This window comes from Hesperophylax consimilis, chromosome 18, assembly GCF_061612785.1.
Source record: "Hesperophylax consimilis isolate HC1 chromosome 18, BYU_Hcon_1.0, whole genome shotgun sequence".
In the NCBI taxonomy this organism is placed as follows: Eukaryota; Metazoa; Arthropoda; class Insecta; order Trichoptera; family Limnephilidae; genus Hesperophylax; species Hesperophylax consimilis.
In genome coordinates, this window is record NC_142853.1 from 29,096,347 (window position 1) to 29,109,811 (window position 13,465).

Below are 13,465 nucleotides of genomic sequence, written 5' to 3' on the forward strand. Positions count from 1 at the left end.
ATATTCCCGGGTAAACGACTCAATTGACGATTCGTTTCTTGGCATATTTCTGTTACCATATCTGCGCTTATAAATAAAGCAAACATTTCTCTTATTGTGTTAGCTAATAAACTACCATTTTTCAGGCCAGAAGTTTCATTGAAAATATTGCATTGCCGACGTCTCGATGACGATGGTGGTAATACACTCCATTCGAATCCATGTTTTGAAACTAGTATTTCTCCCTCGTCTTCATTTTCACTAGTCGATTCCGAGTCCAATTCTTCTAAATTTTCGACCAAATCTTCAGTATCTGATATGTCATTGTTCATTTCAAACTCAAAATCACTATCATAATCAAGTTCTTGCGCTATCTCTTCTTCTGTTAAATTTCTGTCAATCATTATTCTTCCTGAAAATGGAAGGGTTTTTGTAAATAATGTAAAACGCAGTATTGCTTAACTGAATATTATAACGAATAAGAAAAAAAATGTAACATTTGAAATAAATATTCAAAAATAAATCTTAGATCAATGATTAAATGACGAAAGCGCACGGATAAATAGTTACGTAATACACACTTTTCAATACTATAATATAAGGTAATAGTATAACACAGTATTCGGAAATAAATGAAAAAGAACTTACCAAAAATTATTATTTGATTATCGAACGGAAATAATGATTCACTTTAGTACCCCTGCACAAGTTGGTCACGAGTGGTAGCTACACAATGCGGTCGTAGGTATCGATGGTCTAAATAGAACTGGGGACAAGTGGATTTCTCATCTTCCCGCATAGCGAAGTAAAGCGAGACATCAATAGGGTGTCATTTCTTCGCACACTCTTCGCGTAGCAATGGCACAAGGTTGATTGTATTGGTGTATTTGTTCCCGATTTCTTACAAAAATCTCGGATATTTAATTGAATTTGAAAACTATATTAAATATTATTTTTTAATTCGGTGCATAAATGTATAACGGAGGAATACCTAAAATCTGAACGCAGAATTTATTATATTTATAGAGTTATTAAAGATATTAGAAGCAATGTGTAGTAAATACACACCACAGATGAGGAAAGGATCAAACATATGTTTTCAGGACAATATATACTCGTACATAGGTACACTCACTTTAACCTAAATTAAAACTGATTTGAAACTCTAAAGTTTATATTTTTACACCATTATTTATCAAGAGGAATTATTTATTTATTATTTCTTGAAAATTTGTAAAAAGAGTATATCTTATAGGTACATCCTATTTCTTCCAGCTAACCCAACAAATACACATTATATTACAAAACCCAAGTAGGTACATGTTAAAGAAAAAAATTAAAAAATAAAATAAAAAATAAAAATAGGTATTCAATTTATGTAAGGTTTTCATTTAAGGCGATGCCATACGTAGTAATGCAAAATCATGTGTTTTTGGTTTGAAAATTAGGTCGCCTAGAAATTTTTCAAATGCTTTAATTAAATACTGCGAGTAGAAAACATCTTAGCCTTTGAAATAATCGAGTATTTTTTAGATAAGTCTTTTTATAGGCACAGAAAAAATAATATAAAGGCCTTTCAAAAAAAGTTCAAAATCTCCTACTTACGAACCCATTTTTGGTTATGATTTTATTGTATAATGTGGCAAATTAAGTTATTTATAAAATGATCGAAAAAAAATATATTTATGCCTGAACATCCACAAAATAAAATAAAAGGCACTTTTTGGCCATGTTTTTTTCTTGCATAAATCAAAACAGGCGGATGGTGTTAAGCGGGAATTTAAACCTTATCGCCATCTACGTAAGGGTTGTTATTGATAGCGGCTCAATTAAAATATTACACGACGTAGTGCATCGCCTTAAAGTGTAGTGACATTTGTTTAAAAGAAATGTTTTTAGTGATGATTTAAATTTGAGTATGTCGGTTTCTAGTTTGATGCTACGTGGAAGGTTGTTATTTACTTTAATGGCCATACAGTGTGGTCCTTTTTGAAATATAGTTTTATTTGCTTTTGGGATTCATAAGTTTTCTATGAACCTTGTAGCGTGTTTAAGTGTTGAGTTTTTTTGTGGGAACTCCGAACTAACAGGCATAACTCCATTATATATATGTCCGTCACTGTCAGAAGTTTGAGACATTTTAAAATTGGTCTACATGAATCCCGATGATCAGAGTTTGTAATTTTTCGTAGGTTCCTCTTTTGGATGATAAAAACATCTTTGGCGTTTACTGGGTTTCCTCAAAAAACTATTTTGTATTTAATCATTGAGTATACGTATCCATAGTATGCGGTGATTACAGACTCTATGAGATATTTTTAAGGGTGCCTAGAACAAAAGATCACCTCAAGGGCGCTTAAATATCTGACGTAGTTGGAAATTTAGAAATCCTTAAAACTATTAATAAATAAACGAACCAATGTTCAATTTGCCATTCAAATTTAATTTGAATTTCTGCAAATTTGAAAAATGCACAAAACTCCGCAGAACAATAAAGCTTTATTACCGCCATAATTCAAAAATAACCTCCGACATAAGTTGTTTGGCTCGAATATTCGTAAATCGTAACATCGTAACACGTAGTATTATTATTGCGGAGAATGTTAGGTTTTGAACAATAATAATTTTAGAGGCAGTCAGTCGATGACCCGCGGAGGGGTCTAGACTGGTAGAGGTGACAGTTAGTGTTAGCGGGGACAACAACCTCTGTCGGGCGAGCACCTTGGCCGGAGAACACACAGATGGCAGGCATCACTCACATCGATCATTTGCGCCAAATGAATTGAGGCGATAAATAGTTTTTGATCGAATAATGAATTCAGGGTTGCGCCAAAAATAATATGAGCATGCACCTTGGAATATTGACTAAATACTTTTGTGGGACATATTCCAACGGATACGCATATAGGTTACTAACTAACTAACCATCACGCTGTTTTCCGCATGGGCAGGCGGAGAGGATAGACCTCCACACAACTCGGTAGCATTTCATGTGTGTCGAACGACCTTGTCCTTGTGTATGGCACAACCATGAATATGTTGTTTATGTTTTATTTTAAATTGACCCTTCAGTACTTTAATCATATTTGTTCAGTTTCCAAATTTTGTCTGTGTATTTCAAATGCGTTATTTCTTGTTTTTTTAATATTCCGTAAAAACAAATACCCTGTTTTAGAAACTAGATACTATTATCTTTCCGGTGTATGCATATAAAATAAACATTACCATATCTAAATAACGTGAAAAATGTTGTCAAAAACAATAACCACATTTTTACTTAATTTTTTACTCCAATCATAGAAAAGTTGAGAGAACTCGACATTTCGAAAACAGATTCGTTTTGTTTGGGGAATTTTAAAGAAATCTGTACCTTCACTTTAATCTCGTTCATATAAAAAAATAAGAATTATTCATTTTGGCCATTTTTTATGATTTTATTAATGGATTCCAGAAAAAATATTTGAAGTATTTGTTTTTACGGAAAAAATAAGGAAAATAAAGCGCATTTGAAATACACAGAAAATACAGCAAACTGAACAAAAGTGATGAAAGTACTATAGATGAAAAAGTGTAAAAAATAATAAATTGGTAACATATATAAAATATATTTTTAGCTTCCTAGCATTTTCCAAAGTTCAAACTGTCATCAAAACATAATCAAGACCTCAAAAATCATCGCGATACAACAACATGGTTGACAAAATAATATTTTATGTTGTCGACATACTTACCAATTAGTGCACGTCAGTGGCATCATTGTTCAAGTAGAATAATGTATAACAAATGTTTTCCCTACCTGTTCATAGATGGCAATAGCAAAAATAAATATGTTTATATTCAATTCTTTAGACACAAAAACTAAATTTCAACTGACCCAGTAGTGTCATGCTATAATGTGCTCTACGAAAAATTATTTTAGAGGTTTTTATTGCATAACACTCCTGTGTCAGTTGGAACCTTTTTTTCCAAAGCAGTCGATTTTCAAAATGAAAATTTAGGAGTGACCTATTTATCTTATTACCTACAGTACGAATTATAACATCTTAAATCTTAATTAAATTTTAGTGAATTCGACCTTATTAAAAACCACAATATTTATATTTATCTGCCATGTAGAAGAAAATTTTTATATTTATTTATTATAAGCTATTTCTTTGATGGGCGGACATAACAGTATAACTGCATTTTTGACCATTTAACGATTTATATTAGAAAATGTGTCTTGTGTATGCCGGCATCAATGGTATTAACAGTATAGTTACACCAGTACTCAAAACATAATATGTTTTGAGTACTGGTGTAGGTAACTATACTGTTAATACCATTGATGCCGGCATACAAAAGACACATTTTCTCATATAAATCGTTAAATGGTCAAAAATGCAGTTATACTGTTGTGTCCGCCCATCAAAGATTTTACATAGCACTCTTTTTAGGGTGAATTGCCTAATACAAAAAAAAAAAAAAAATTGCCAAGTACCTGAACATATTAAACACATCTAAATGTTTTATTTTAACCTGGCAACATTGCCCTTAGCGGGAAAAACATGGCAGTTCAGTTTTGAGTGGATTATTTAATGTTCAGTTTATTTTATGTATTTTGTGTTAGTATTTCCATAAATAATATAATTTTGTTATAGCATTTTCCTGAAGTCGGTTTGTTTGTACTGAAAGTGAGTAAACACAATGTTTATATGCCTTATTGATACTAGTAAATTCATTATAAAGTGCACTTCTTTTACAAGAAAAGGTTATTGTTTTCATGTCAACATCGACTTCAATAGATAATAATATTCATTCTGACATATCTGTTGTGCCTGACAGTTATTGAAGTTGTGAATGAAATGAATAATTTACAGAACATTATTGATTATTTTCTTTATGAAAATACAACATTCCCAAATTACGAATATCTTAACATATTCGATGTCCATCATAAGCAGAAAATTTTGCTTGTGAAATGATGGAGGACTCGTCTAGACCCACGATGCCTGGGAGGGAACCCGGGCATCTGTGCACTCGTCCGCTAACCGGGATAATTATAACAGAAAGGTTCAACATATGAATAAAACAAATTCGTAGCATGTTTATTTATAGAATAAAATGGCACCTGTAATTTATTTGTTTGGATAAGGATCATAAATAGGAACAAAGTATTAAAATAATATAATTTATTAACTTCTATTTAAAATATGAATCAATTATTAATTTATTATTTAATGGCAGTAGTAACATTACAATCCCTGCACAAGCGGTTTTAGAAAGCATTTGACACATTGAAATACCTAGTACAAACAGTATTTCCCTTCAGAAAGGAATGTATAAAACAAAAAATGGAGAAGAAAAAATAAACAAATAATAATATTGAATAGTACATAATATATACAGTTAAACTCGTAAATTTAAAATACTGACACTTATTTTACAGAGATTATTATCACTTATGTTATCATGTTCGCTCTTTATGATACAACAGTCTTTAATTATTAATGAACTCGGACAATACAATCATAATACCAAGGAGTTCTGAATTCCGAATAGTATAATAATTATTGAAATCTATCAATGTATATAATACATATAAGGAGAACTTGAAAATCGTATGGTGATTGTTATTACGCAGTCCATTTCAAACAGCGGGTATCGAGGTGAGTGCCTAGACATTTGACGCTGCAGTATCGAGCTCCACAGGGAAGACAGGTATAGTTGGATGGGAAACCACAGACTGCACAGAGATGGCGTTCCGGGAATCTAAAACATAATAAGCAAAAACACATACTTACAAAACCAACCAATAAAAAATCAGTGTCATTCTTATACCCTGGGCAGAATGCCCAGGTTTTTAAAGTATATCGAGATGCCCGCAAGAAGCTAAAATCAATTTTTCAATCTTTGGAGCACAGACTTCAGATGGGAAAACTGTCCTTGCTATACCAGTATTTCAATGGAAGATGCTCTGAAGAACTAACATCATTTATCCCTTGGGCACAGGTGCACGGTCGGGAAACACCCCAAAAGCGCGCCAATTATGTGTGGACGGTTGACATTTGTCATATAAGAATAGGTTGCTTTTATAACTTATTGCCGGCCTTCATGTTTCAAAATAATCACTCCATTAAAAAAAACCTTTCCAACAGCATCCACAATGAATATTACAAAAAAATCTAAAGCACAAAACCGATTCTTACTTAGAAGGTGGTGCCTGAGCCGATATATAATTGGGAGGATCAGGATTATAGGCTCCGTCATCTTCTAGCAGCTGTGCGAAGGATTTGCGGAATCGCATCTTGTAATACTCCGCACTCTTTGTCTTTTTCCGCTTTGCCTTAACCTCGTTGGTGTCTTGGAATTTGGGCACCTTTTTGGACATAACCAGATCCGAATGAGGGTCATCATGGAAGTTGTCTTGTTCTAAAGCCTCCAGAGCTTTTCTCGCTCTTCTTTTTCTTGATACATCATCTAAGATCCTCTTTTTTTCAGATTCTTTGATCCTTCCAGATTCTCTTGCTGCCATCTTGTTTTTGTGACAATTTATAAATTATACTGATTGCAATACGCTATGTTATAATTTACTGGCCCTTTTCATGCAGGGGAAAGTTAATCTGGTCCATGAGATCGTCGATTCTTGCCTGCAGGGTCTCGACAATATCGGTCGATATAAAGACGTGGGTCTCGTCCAGATCTTGTAGAATGAATTTCCTACCTAATGCCAGAGTTTCATCTAGATGAAGCAAAAACTGTTTCATAGCCTGGTCACTGAAAACAAATTACAATGTACATTACTAAACTGAATATTGTTATTGCTGCAGGAATGTCTAAAAGAAAGGGAGTAAGTGCTGATGAGAAGAGAACTCGAATGCTAGATCTTTTCTATGAGAAAAAGGAATTCTTTCAGTTGAAGGTAATCAGAACTGTACAGTTAAGGAATCAAATCCATTCATCCAAGTTATATTTTGAATAAATTGATCATGTTCATGATGTGCTAATGTAAACATCAGTGTTCTTGTAAAATTGTTGTAGGAACTCGAAAAGATAGCGCCTAAGGAAAAGGGTATTGTAGCCCAATCTGTAAAGGAGGTTGTACAAGGACTAGTTGATGACAATCTGGTCGATACAGATAAAATTGGCACTTCCATTTATTTCTGGGCATTTCCAAGGTATTTAACAAATTTGCACTCAAAAACACCGATAGTACTTTTACAGATAAATTCTTTATATTTAAAATAATTTTTGGGTAATTTTAGCAAAGCAAAAAATGAAAAGAAACGAAAAATAGATGAGCTCACAACAAAGCTGGAGGAATGCAAGAAGAAACTCTGCGTTGGTCAAGAAACATTGATAAAAGAAAAGGTATATATGGAATGTATTATTATCTATCTGTTATTGAGAATTTTATAATTCTATGAATAATGTGTAACAAGTGTGAGAAGAAATGTTTTTATGTAAAATTGTTATGATTTTTATTAACTATTATTATATTTTGAATTAATGTGTTTCATCATATCAGGCAGGACGAGAGGATGACCAACAGAGAAGTGACGCCATTAAAAGGTTATCCGAACTAAATCAGAAACATTTACAACTACAAACGGAAATCAAAAAATACTCGCATGCTGATCCCGATGTTTTAAATAAGATGCTATCAGATACAGAGGTAACATTCAATCCACATTGATCAAATACAAATTACTTTTACATTACCAACAATTTATTAACTTCTCAACAACATTCTGCTATTATTTCATGTGACATTTCAAATGTTAATATAATGAAACATTAATTTATTTCTCCAATAGGAAACTAAAGCCGCGAGTAATCGTTGGACTGACAATCTATTTGCTGTAAGATGTTGGTGTAAGACAGTGATGGGATCTGATGAGAACACATTCAACAAACAATTTGGAATACCACCTGAATTAGATTACGTAGACTAGATTAGCTTAAATACTGCCATAATTAGATTACGTAGAATAGTTTATACTTAACATGATAGAGTTTTGAATGCCGGCTAAATTATATTACTTACTAAACATATTTTTTTAAATGTTAAGGCAACTGTAATAAAGTAAACTTTGATAATTTTGAATTTATCTTTAAATTTAAAGTCAGACTGTGGACAATGTTATAAAATAAGTTGAAATAAATCGATTCAAACACACAACTTGTGTATTTTTTCAAACTCAGCATCATAGAACAACTTCTTTGAAAATGTAGAACCGCTGTGAAAATTTCTAATCCAAACAAATATTAACAATTGTGTTAAATGAATAGTAAAATTTGATAAACAAAAGACTCTAAGTAACACATATTTCTAAAATCAATGCCTCATCACAATTGAAGCAAGAAATTAAAGAGAGACTTCCATTTTAGGTTATGTCAGATGGTTGAATATTTTTAGGAAAAACAGTGAATCTTGAGCTTACAAATAATGTTCAATAATGACATGGGAATAAAGATATTCGTATATTTATTTACCACTCGACAAGAACTCCTTTCATAACATTTACCATTGTCGAACATTAATAAAGCGCCCAAAAAATGACAGTTGAAATTTTTGCTTTCGGTTTTGGCTTCGGTAATTTATATTCTTTGTTGGTGTCTATGGTCTATGCATAAATAAGCCTGAATAAACCCATGATTCTATGGATTTTCGACGACGCCAGATACCACAGAGATCCAAAAGTAGGAAATGTTTTTTTTTGCTTGGAGCAGCTTGACACACATTTTGATTTTTCTAGGTCGGGGAGTACACCAATAAATACTTCCGATTTTTATTTTTTGGAAAACTTAGTATAGCTGTTCAAAATGGAATGCTTTAAAATAAATCAGCTTAATCGGTTAGTAACCGAGTGAACAAAGGCGTTGGATTCCCACCCAGGCGTCATGAGTTCAATCCTCTGCTAGACAAGTCCTCTTGTTGTTAAATTTTCCGCTTATATACAAAAATGAGATTTTTTTTCCTGTGCCCCCCTCTGAGGTTGGGGCCTTATGGAAAATTTGATGTATTATTTTTCCAGTCCTGTTTCGTGAATGTGCTCATTATGAATGTGCTCAGAGGAACTTATTTACCATAGAGGCCTACTGTTTGGAGTTAATGTAATGAAATTTAATTAAAAATCGGTACCTGGCTGTTAATCCCCAGTGGACGAATTGACACGTCAGTCCTGAACCCAATGTTCCGTAGATTTCTTTTTACCCTTATACCTTTTTCCTTCCCAGAACTTCCTCTCCTTTCTTTCCCTAAGAGACCCTCCACACAGCATCCCCAAATTGGACTTATTTTCCTTGGGACCTCCTGTGTTCTGTTAATGTAAAAAACACATAGTTTAAAGAGCAAATAATATTATTGTACTAGCTGTACCGCGCCACGCGTTGCTGTGGCTCAGTCTGTCTGTGCAAACAAAGAAACAATAACGCTTTTGTTTTTACGTCCAACAGATGGCGCTGTTTCTTTTTTTAAAGCATGTTTTTTTTCTGTCACAGGTGACATCTATATAATTTAGGAATATCAACATTCATGCGTATCTATGAGTACTATTGTATTTTTTCCAACAAAATACTGAGGTCTATGGGGGTTTGAATCATTTACCATCACCCCTTCTTTTTATAAGCCCTTACTTTTGGACTTTTTTTAAATCTATACATATTTTTTATTCATGAAAAGAAGAGTAAAAACTTTTTTTATTGAAAGCAACTTTGTAAGCAATTTACTGTGGCACAAGGGGCAAGAATAATCTCATGTTTGTCCTTTTTATTCCAAACCATTCATCACATTAAAAATGATGAACGATCACATAAAAAATGTCTTTTTCTTCAATGGTGCGTCATGTTACGTATTCAAAAATGAATATTTTGTAAGATAATACACCAAGAAAAACTTTATTTGGTAAATGTCGTGTAAGTGTTTTTTTCCGTGTATAATTGATCATTTCAGTGATGTTAATGGCATGTTAATGGCTACGGGGTGTTACTGAATTTCGATCATCAGAATACTCTATACTTCCATTATCACTTTTTTTAAATTTCATGTTAACAATGTCATACTGATTTCTATTTTTTTATTTGTTACAAAACAATACAAGATTTCAAATAATAACAGTACCCAAATAATTTTTTTTTAAATCCTTATTATTCTACTACTCAATAAGGTGAGCTCCAGCAACTCATGTTCATGTGAGGTGTATATACAAAAAGAAAATAATGCTTAAAAGGTGACGTTTAAACAATATTCGAAGTCTATTAAATAACTACAAACGTAATTCACCATACAAATTATGTGTAAACAATATTCAAAGTCCAATAAATTAAATAACTAGGGTGAACGCTCCTATAGTCAGCCTGTGCCTATTGTCAGCCTCTTTCATAATTTCGTGAAATAATAAGAAAAATGTACACTCTATCACCATCTATGAGAATGTTCACGCACTAGTAAATAATGAACCAAACATGGTTTCAAAATGGCGGCTCTAACTTATTTTCTGTCCCTATATTCGACCGTTGCTTTCAAACAAGTGAAGACCTGTCAGACATTCTCCCGCGCGCCATAATAAATTTGCAGTTGACCACGGTTTCAAAGTAAGTTTAAAAACCCTGAATTTTACTAATATTGTTGAGTTAAGTGTTATTTTATGTTTCTGTGATTATTTTGCCTTGTTTTCAAGCATTCAAATTATGTTTATGATGTTTGATTTTTGCAATGTTGTGGTGGTTGACTTTAGGAACAAATTTTGTTAGAGCATCCTAAAGTCAGCCGGGGGGGCTGTCCTTAGGCCATGTGTAGGTTATTTCAAATATGGAATCTAAGTGTGCAGTAGTGTTCTCTATCTTTACAATGTGATCTTACATACACAAATAAATGCATTAAAATAAAAACACCAAAGGTCAGCCGCCTCATTTTGTTTTGGGGTAGACGTGGCTGACTTTAGGAACTTAATGATCCAAATGTCAGCCATCAACGTGCTAATACACTTTATGGCATGGTGAATGATTTAATGTTGTATTTGAATTCTAGGTAGGTATTCATAAAAACTAAATTCAACATGCCGAAAGAGAAGATCGTCAAACCAAAGGGATATAAAAAACCCCTTCTACAATACGACCGAAGCAAAATTGAAGATGCTCTCCGAGCAATAAGGGGAGATCAATTTAGCATCAGAGAAGCCAGCAGAAAATATGGAGTTCCCAGGGGAACTCTACAAGATCGTCTCCACGGCAGAGTTCCTGATAAAACAAATATGGGTAGAGATACCACATTAACTAAAGAGGAAGAAGAGTCTTTGGTGCAATGGTTATCCGAATTGGCCAAATGTGGATTTTCAAGAAAGAAGGATGATCTTTTAAACACAGTTCAAAAAATTATGAAGGATGACAAACGCCCAAACCCCTTCACAAATGATAGACCGGGAAGAAAATGGTACGACCTATTTATTAAGAGACATCCAATCTTGAATGAGCTTGTCCCGGAAGGTATAAGTAAGGGTAGAGCGGTTGTTACTGAAGAGTACATACGCAAATGGTTTAATGATCTTAAAAAGTATTTAAGTGACATCAATGCTATAGATTTTTTGGAAGACCCGAGAAGAATACTTAATGGCGATGAAACCAGTTTTAGTGTTTGCCCTAAAACTGGAAAAGTTATCGCACCAAAAGGCTGGAAAAATGTATACGAAATTCAAGCCGGGAATGAAAAAGAAACTATAACGGTATTGTTAGTTTTCACAGCTACAGGTGACACCTTACAACCGATGGTCGTCTTTCCATATGTTCGACCACCGCGAGATGTAATACAAAGTATGCCCGATGAGCGGTTTCTTGGTCGTTCGGAGACTGGTTGGATGAGGAGTGAAATAATTGAATACGTAGCCAATGCAGTGAATTCTTGGTTGGAGAAAAACTCTGTTCCAAAACCAGTACTCTTGTTAGTAGATGGGCATAAATCCCACCTTACTCTTGAGCTGAGCAAATTCTGCAATGATAATCAAATAATTCTCTATTCATTACCCCCAAACACGACTCACTTGATGCAACCAGCTGACGTCAGCGTTTTCCGGCCTCTTAAAGTCTAATGGCGAAAAACTATTAGAGAATGGCAAGGGAATTCGGAAAATTATAATTCAGTCTTGTCTAAGAGCACCTTTTGTCTATTACTGAACAAAGTGCTACAAAAAGATATGACAGATATTATTAAGAATGGGTTTAGAAAATGTGGGCTGTTCCCTTTTAACCCGGATGCCGTTGACTACACTAAGTGTATTCAAAATACATTAGAGCGTGCGGAAAATACCAACAGAATTGAACAATTAACCACTCCAAAAGATACCAAACTTTTAACAGACAAGAAATAATAACAGCACAAAACGTCATCAAAAGCATAAAAAAACAATTAGAGGATGAGAACATAGATGCACTCCGTGTTATCGAAATTATCGAAGCTTCTTTTACTGAAGCAGACAATCGTGTTGTCACTATTGGAAACTACGTTTTAAATTCCAAAGGTGTTCTGAAACCAGATGCTGACCCTCAACCCTCAACTTCAGGCTATGAAGCAAATGAATTACAAATTAGTGATTGCATAGTAAATTGCGACCAAGAAGATGCTCAAAATAATTTATTTTTGTCTATTCCTGATGATGATTTTGAATCACTGGACATGACAAATCATTCCAATTTCTCTCTCCACTCAAGCCCTACCTCAATTATTACTAAGTCTGTAAATACACTACCGCCGGTGCCTGCAACAACACCTTTGTCGTGCGTAACCAACAAAATTAAAAGCGGAATATCTCCCTCCTTCAGCAATCACTTGTTCACTCCAAAATGTTTGCAATTTGGAAAAAGAAAATTGAAACCAGGAGAACCGATGCCGATGGCAATTTCGTCCGATGCTTGGAAGAATTACATGGCCAAAAAAGAAGATATAAAACAGGCACTAGTAAAAAAGAGGATTGAAAGGCAAGAAGCAATAAAAAAAAAGAAAAGAAGAACAGGCTACAAAAATAGAAGAACGAACGAAAAGAAGGGAAGAACAAATGAAACGAAAAGCAAACACTGACAAATACAAGAACCTAGGACGAAAGACTGGAGAAACCAATAAGAAATTAAATGTAACATCTACTCAATCTAAAATTTCAAGCACTGGATGTGAAGAAGAATTAAACAGTGATGTAGTAGATGATGATCTGAAAAAATCTAAAATTTCATGCACTGGATGTGAAGAAGAATTAATCAGTGATGTAGAAGACGATGATCTGAAAAATGTTGGTTGTTTTTTTTTTTTTTTTTTTTTTTTTTTTTTATGTATATTTTATTTAGTTATAAGAGTTTACATCTTATACCTAATATATTATGGTTGTATATTGGTTGTGACATCTGTCCAAGATGGTATCACCTCAAGTGTACCCAAAAACACCTTATGCGGAAGTTGCTTCTAAACAATTTACTTGCCATATTTGTCTGCTTACTATGTAGATATAAATAAAATTGCTAC

At 33.4% G+C, this 13,465-nt stretch overlaps 3 protein-coding genes and 1 pseudogene across 3 annotated transcripts; 1 reads left to right on the forward strand and 3 right to left on the reverse strand.

Moving 5' to 3' along the window:
* LOC149415623 (uncharacterized) overlaps positions 1 to 652 on the reverse strand; it is a 145,073-nt pseudogene extending 144,421 nt beyond the window's left edge.
* Positions 653 to 5,166: 4,514 nt separating this feature from the next.
* On the reverse strand, positions 5,167 to 6,493 carry LOC149415624 (zinc finger HIT domain-containing protein 1). Its single transcript, XM_089642487.1, has 2 exons — positions 6,168 to 6,493; positions 5,167 to 5,730 (listed from the first exon to the last, which is right to left on the reverse strand). The coding sequence occupies exons 1-2, from the start codon at positions 6,491 to 6,493 to the stop codon at positions 5,595 to 5,597; spliced, it is 462 nt and encodes a 153-aa protein (XP_089498613.1). The 3' UTR covers positions 5,167 to 5,594.
* Positions 6,494 to 6,548: 55 nt separating this feature from the next.
* Positions 6,549 to 8,594, reverse strand: Tfb5 (transcription factor B5). The gene is made up of 2 exons (XM_089642488.1): positions 8,455 to 8,594; positions 6,549 to 6,735 (listed from the first exon to the last, which is right to left on the reverse strand). Exons 1-2 carry the CDS (start codon positions 8,487 to 8,489, stop codon positions 6,549 to 6,551), a joined length of 222 nt encoding a protein of 73 aa, XP_089498614.1. The 5' UTR covers positions 8,490 to 8,594.
* Positions 6,742 to 7,913, forward strand: LOC149415626 (meiotic nuclear division protein 1 homolog). Its single transcript, XM_089642489.1, has 5 exons — positions 6,742 to 6,880; positions 7,000 to 7,136; positions 7,224 to 7,329; positions 7,487 to 7,633; positions 7,776 to 7,913. The coding sequence occupies exons 1-5, from the start codon at positions 6,791 to 6,793 to the stop codon at positions 7,911 to 7,913; spliced, it is 618 nt and encodes a 205-aa protein (XP_089498615.1). The 5' UTR covers positions 6,742 to 6,790.
* Positions 8,595 to 13,465: the final 4,871 nt, after the last annotated feature.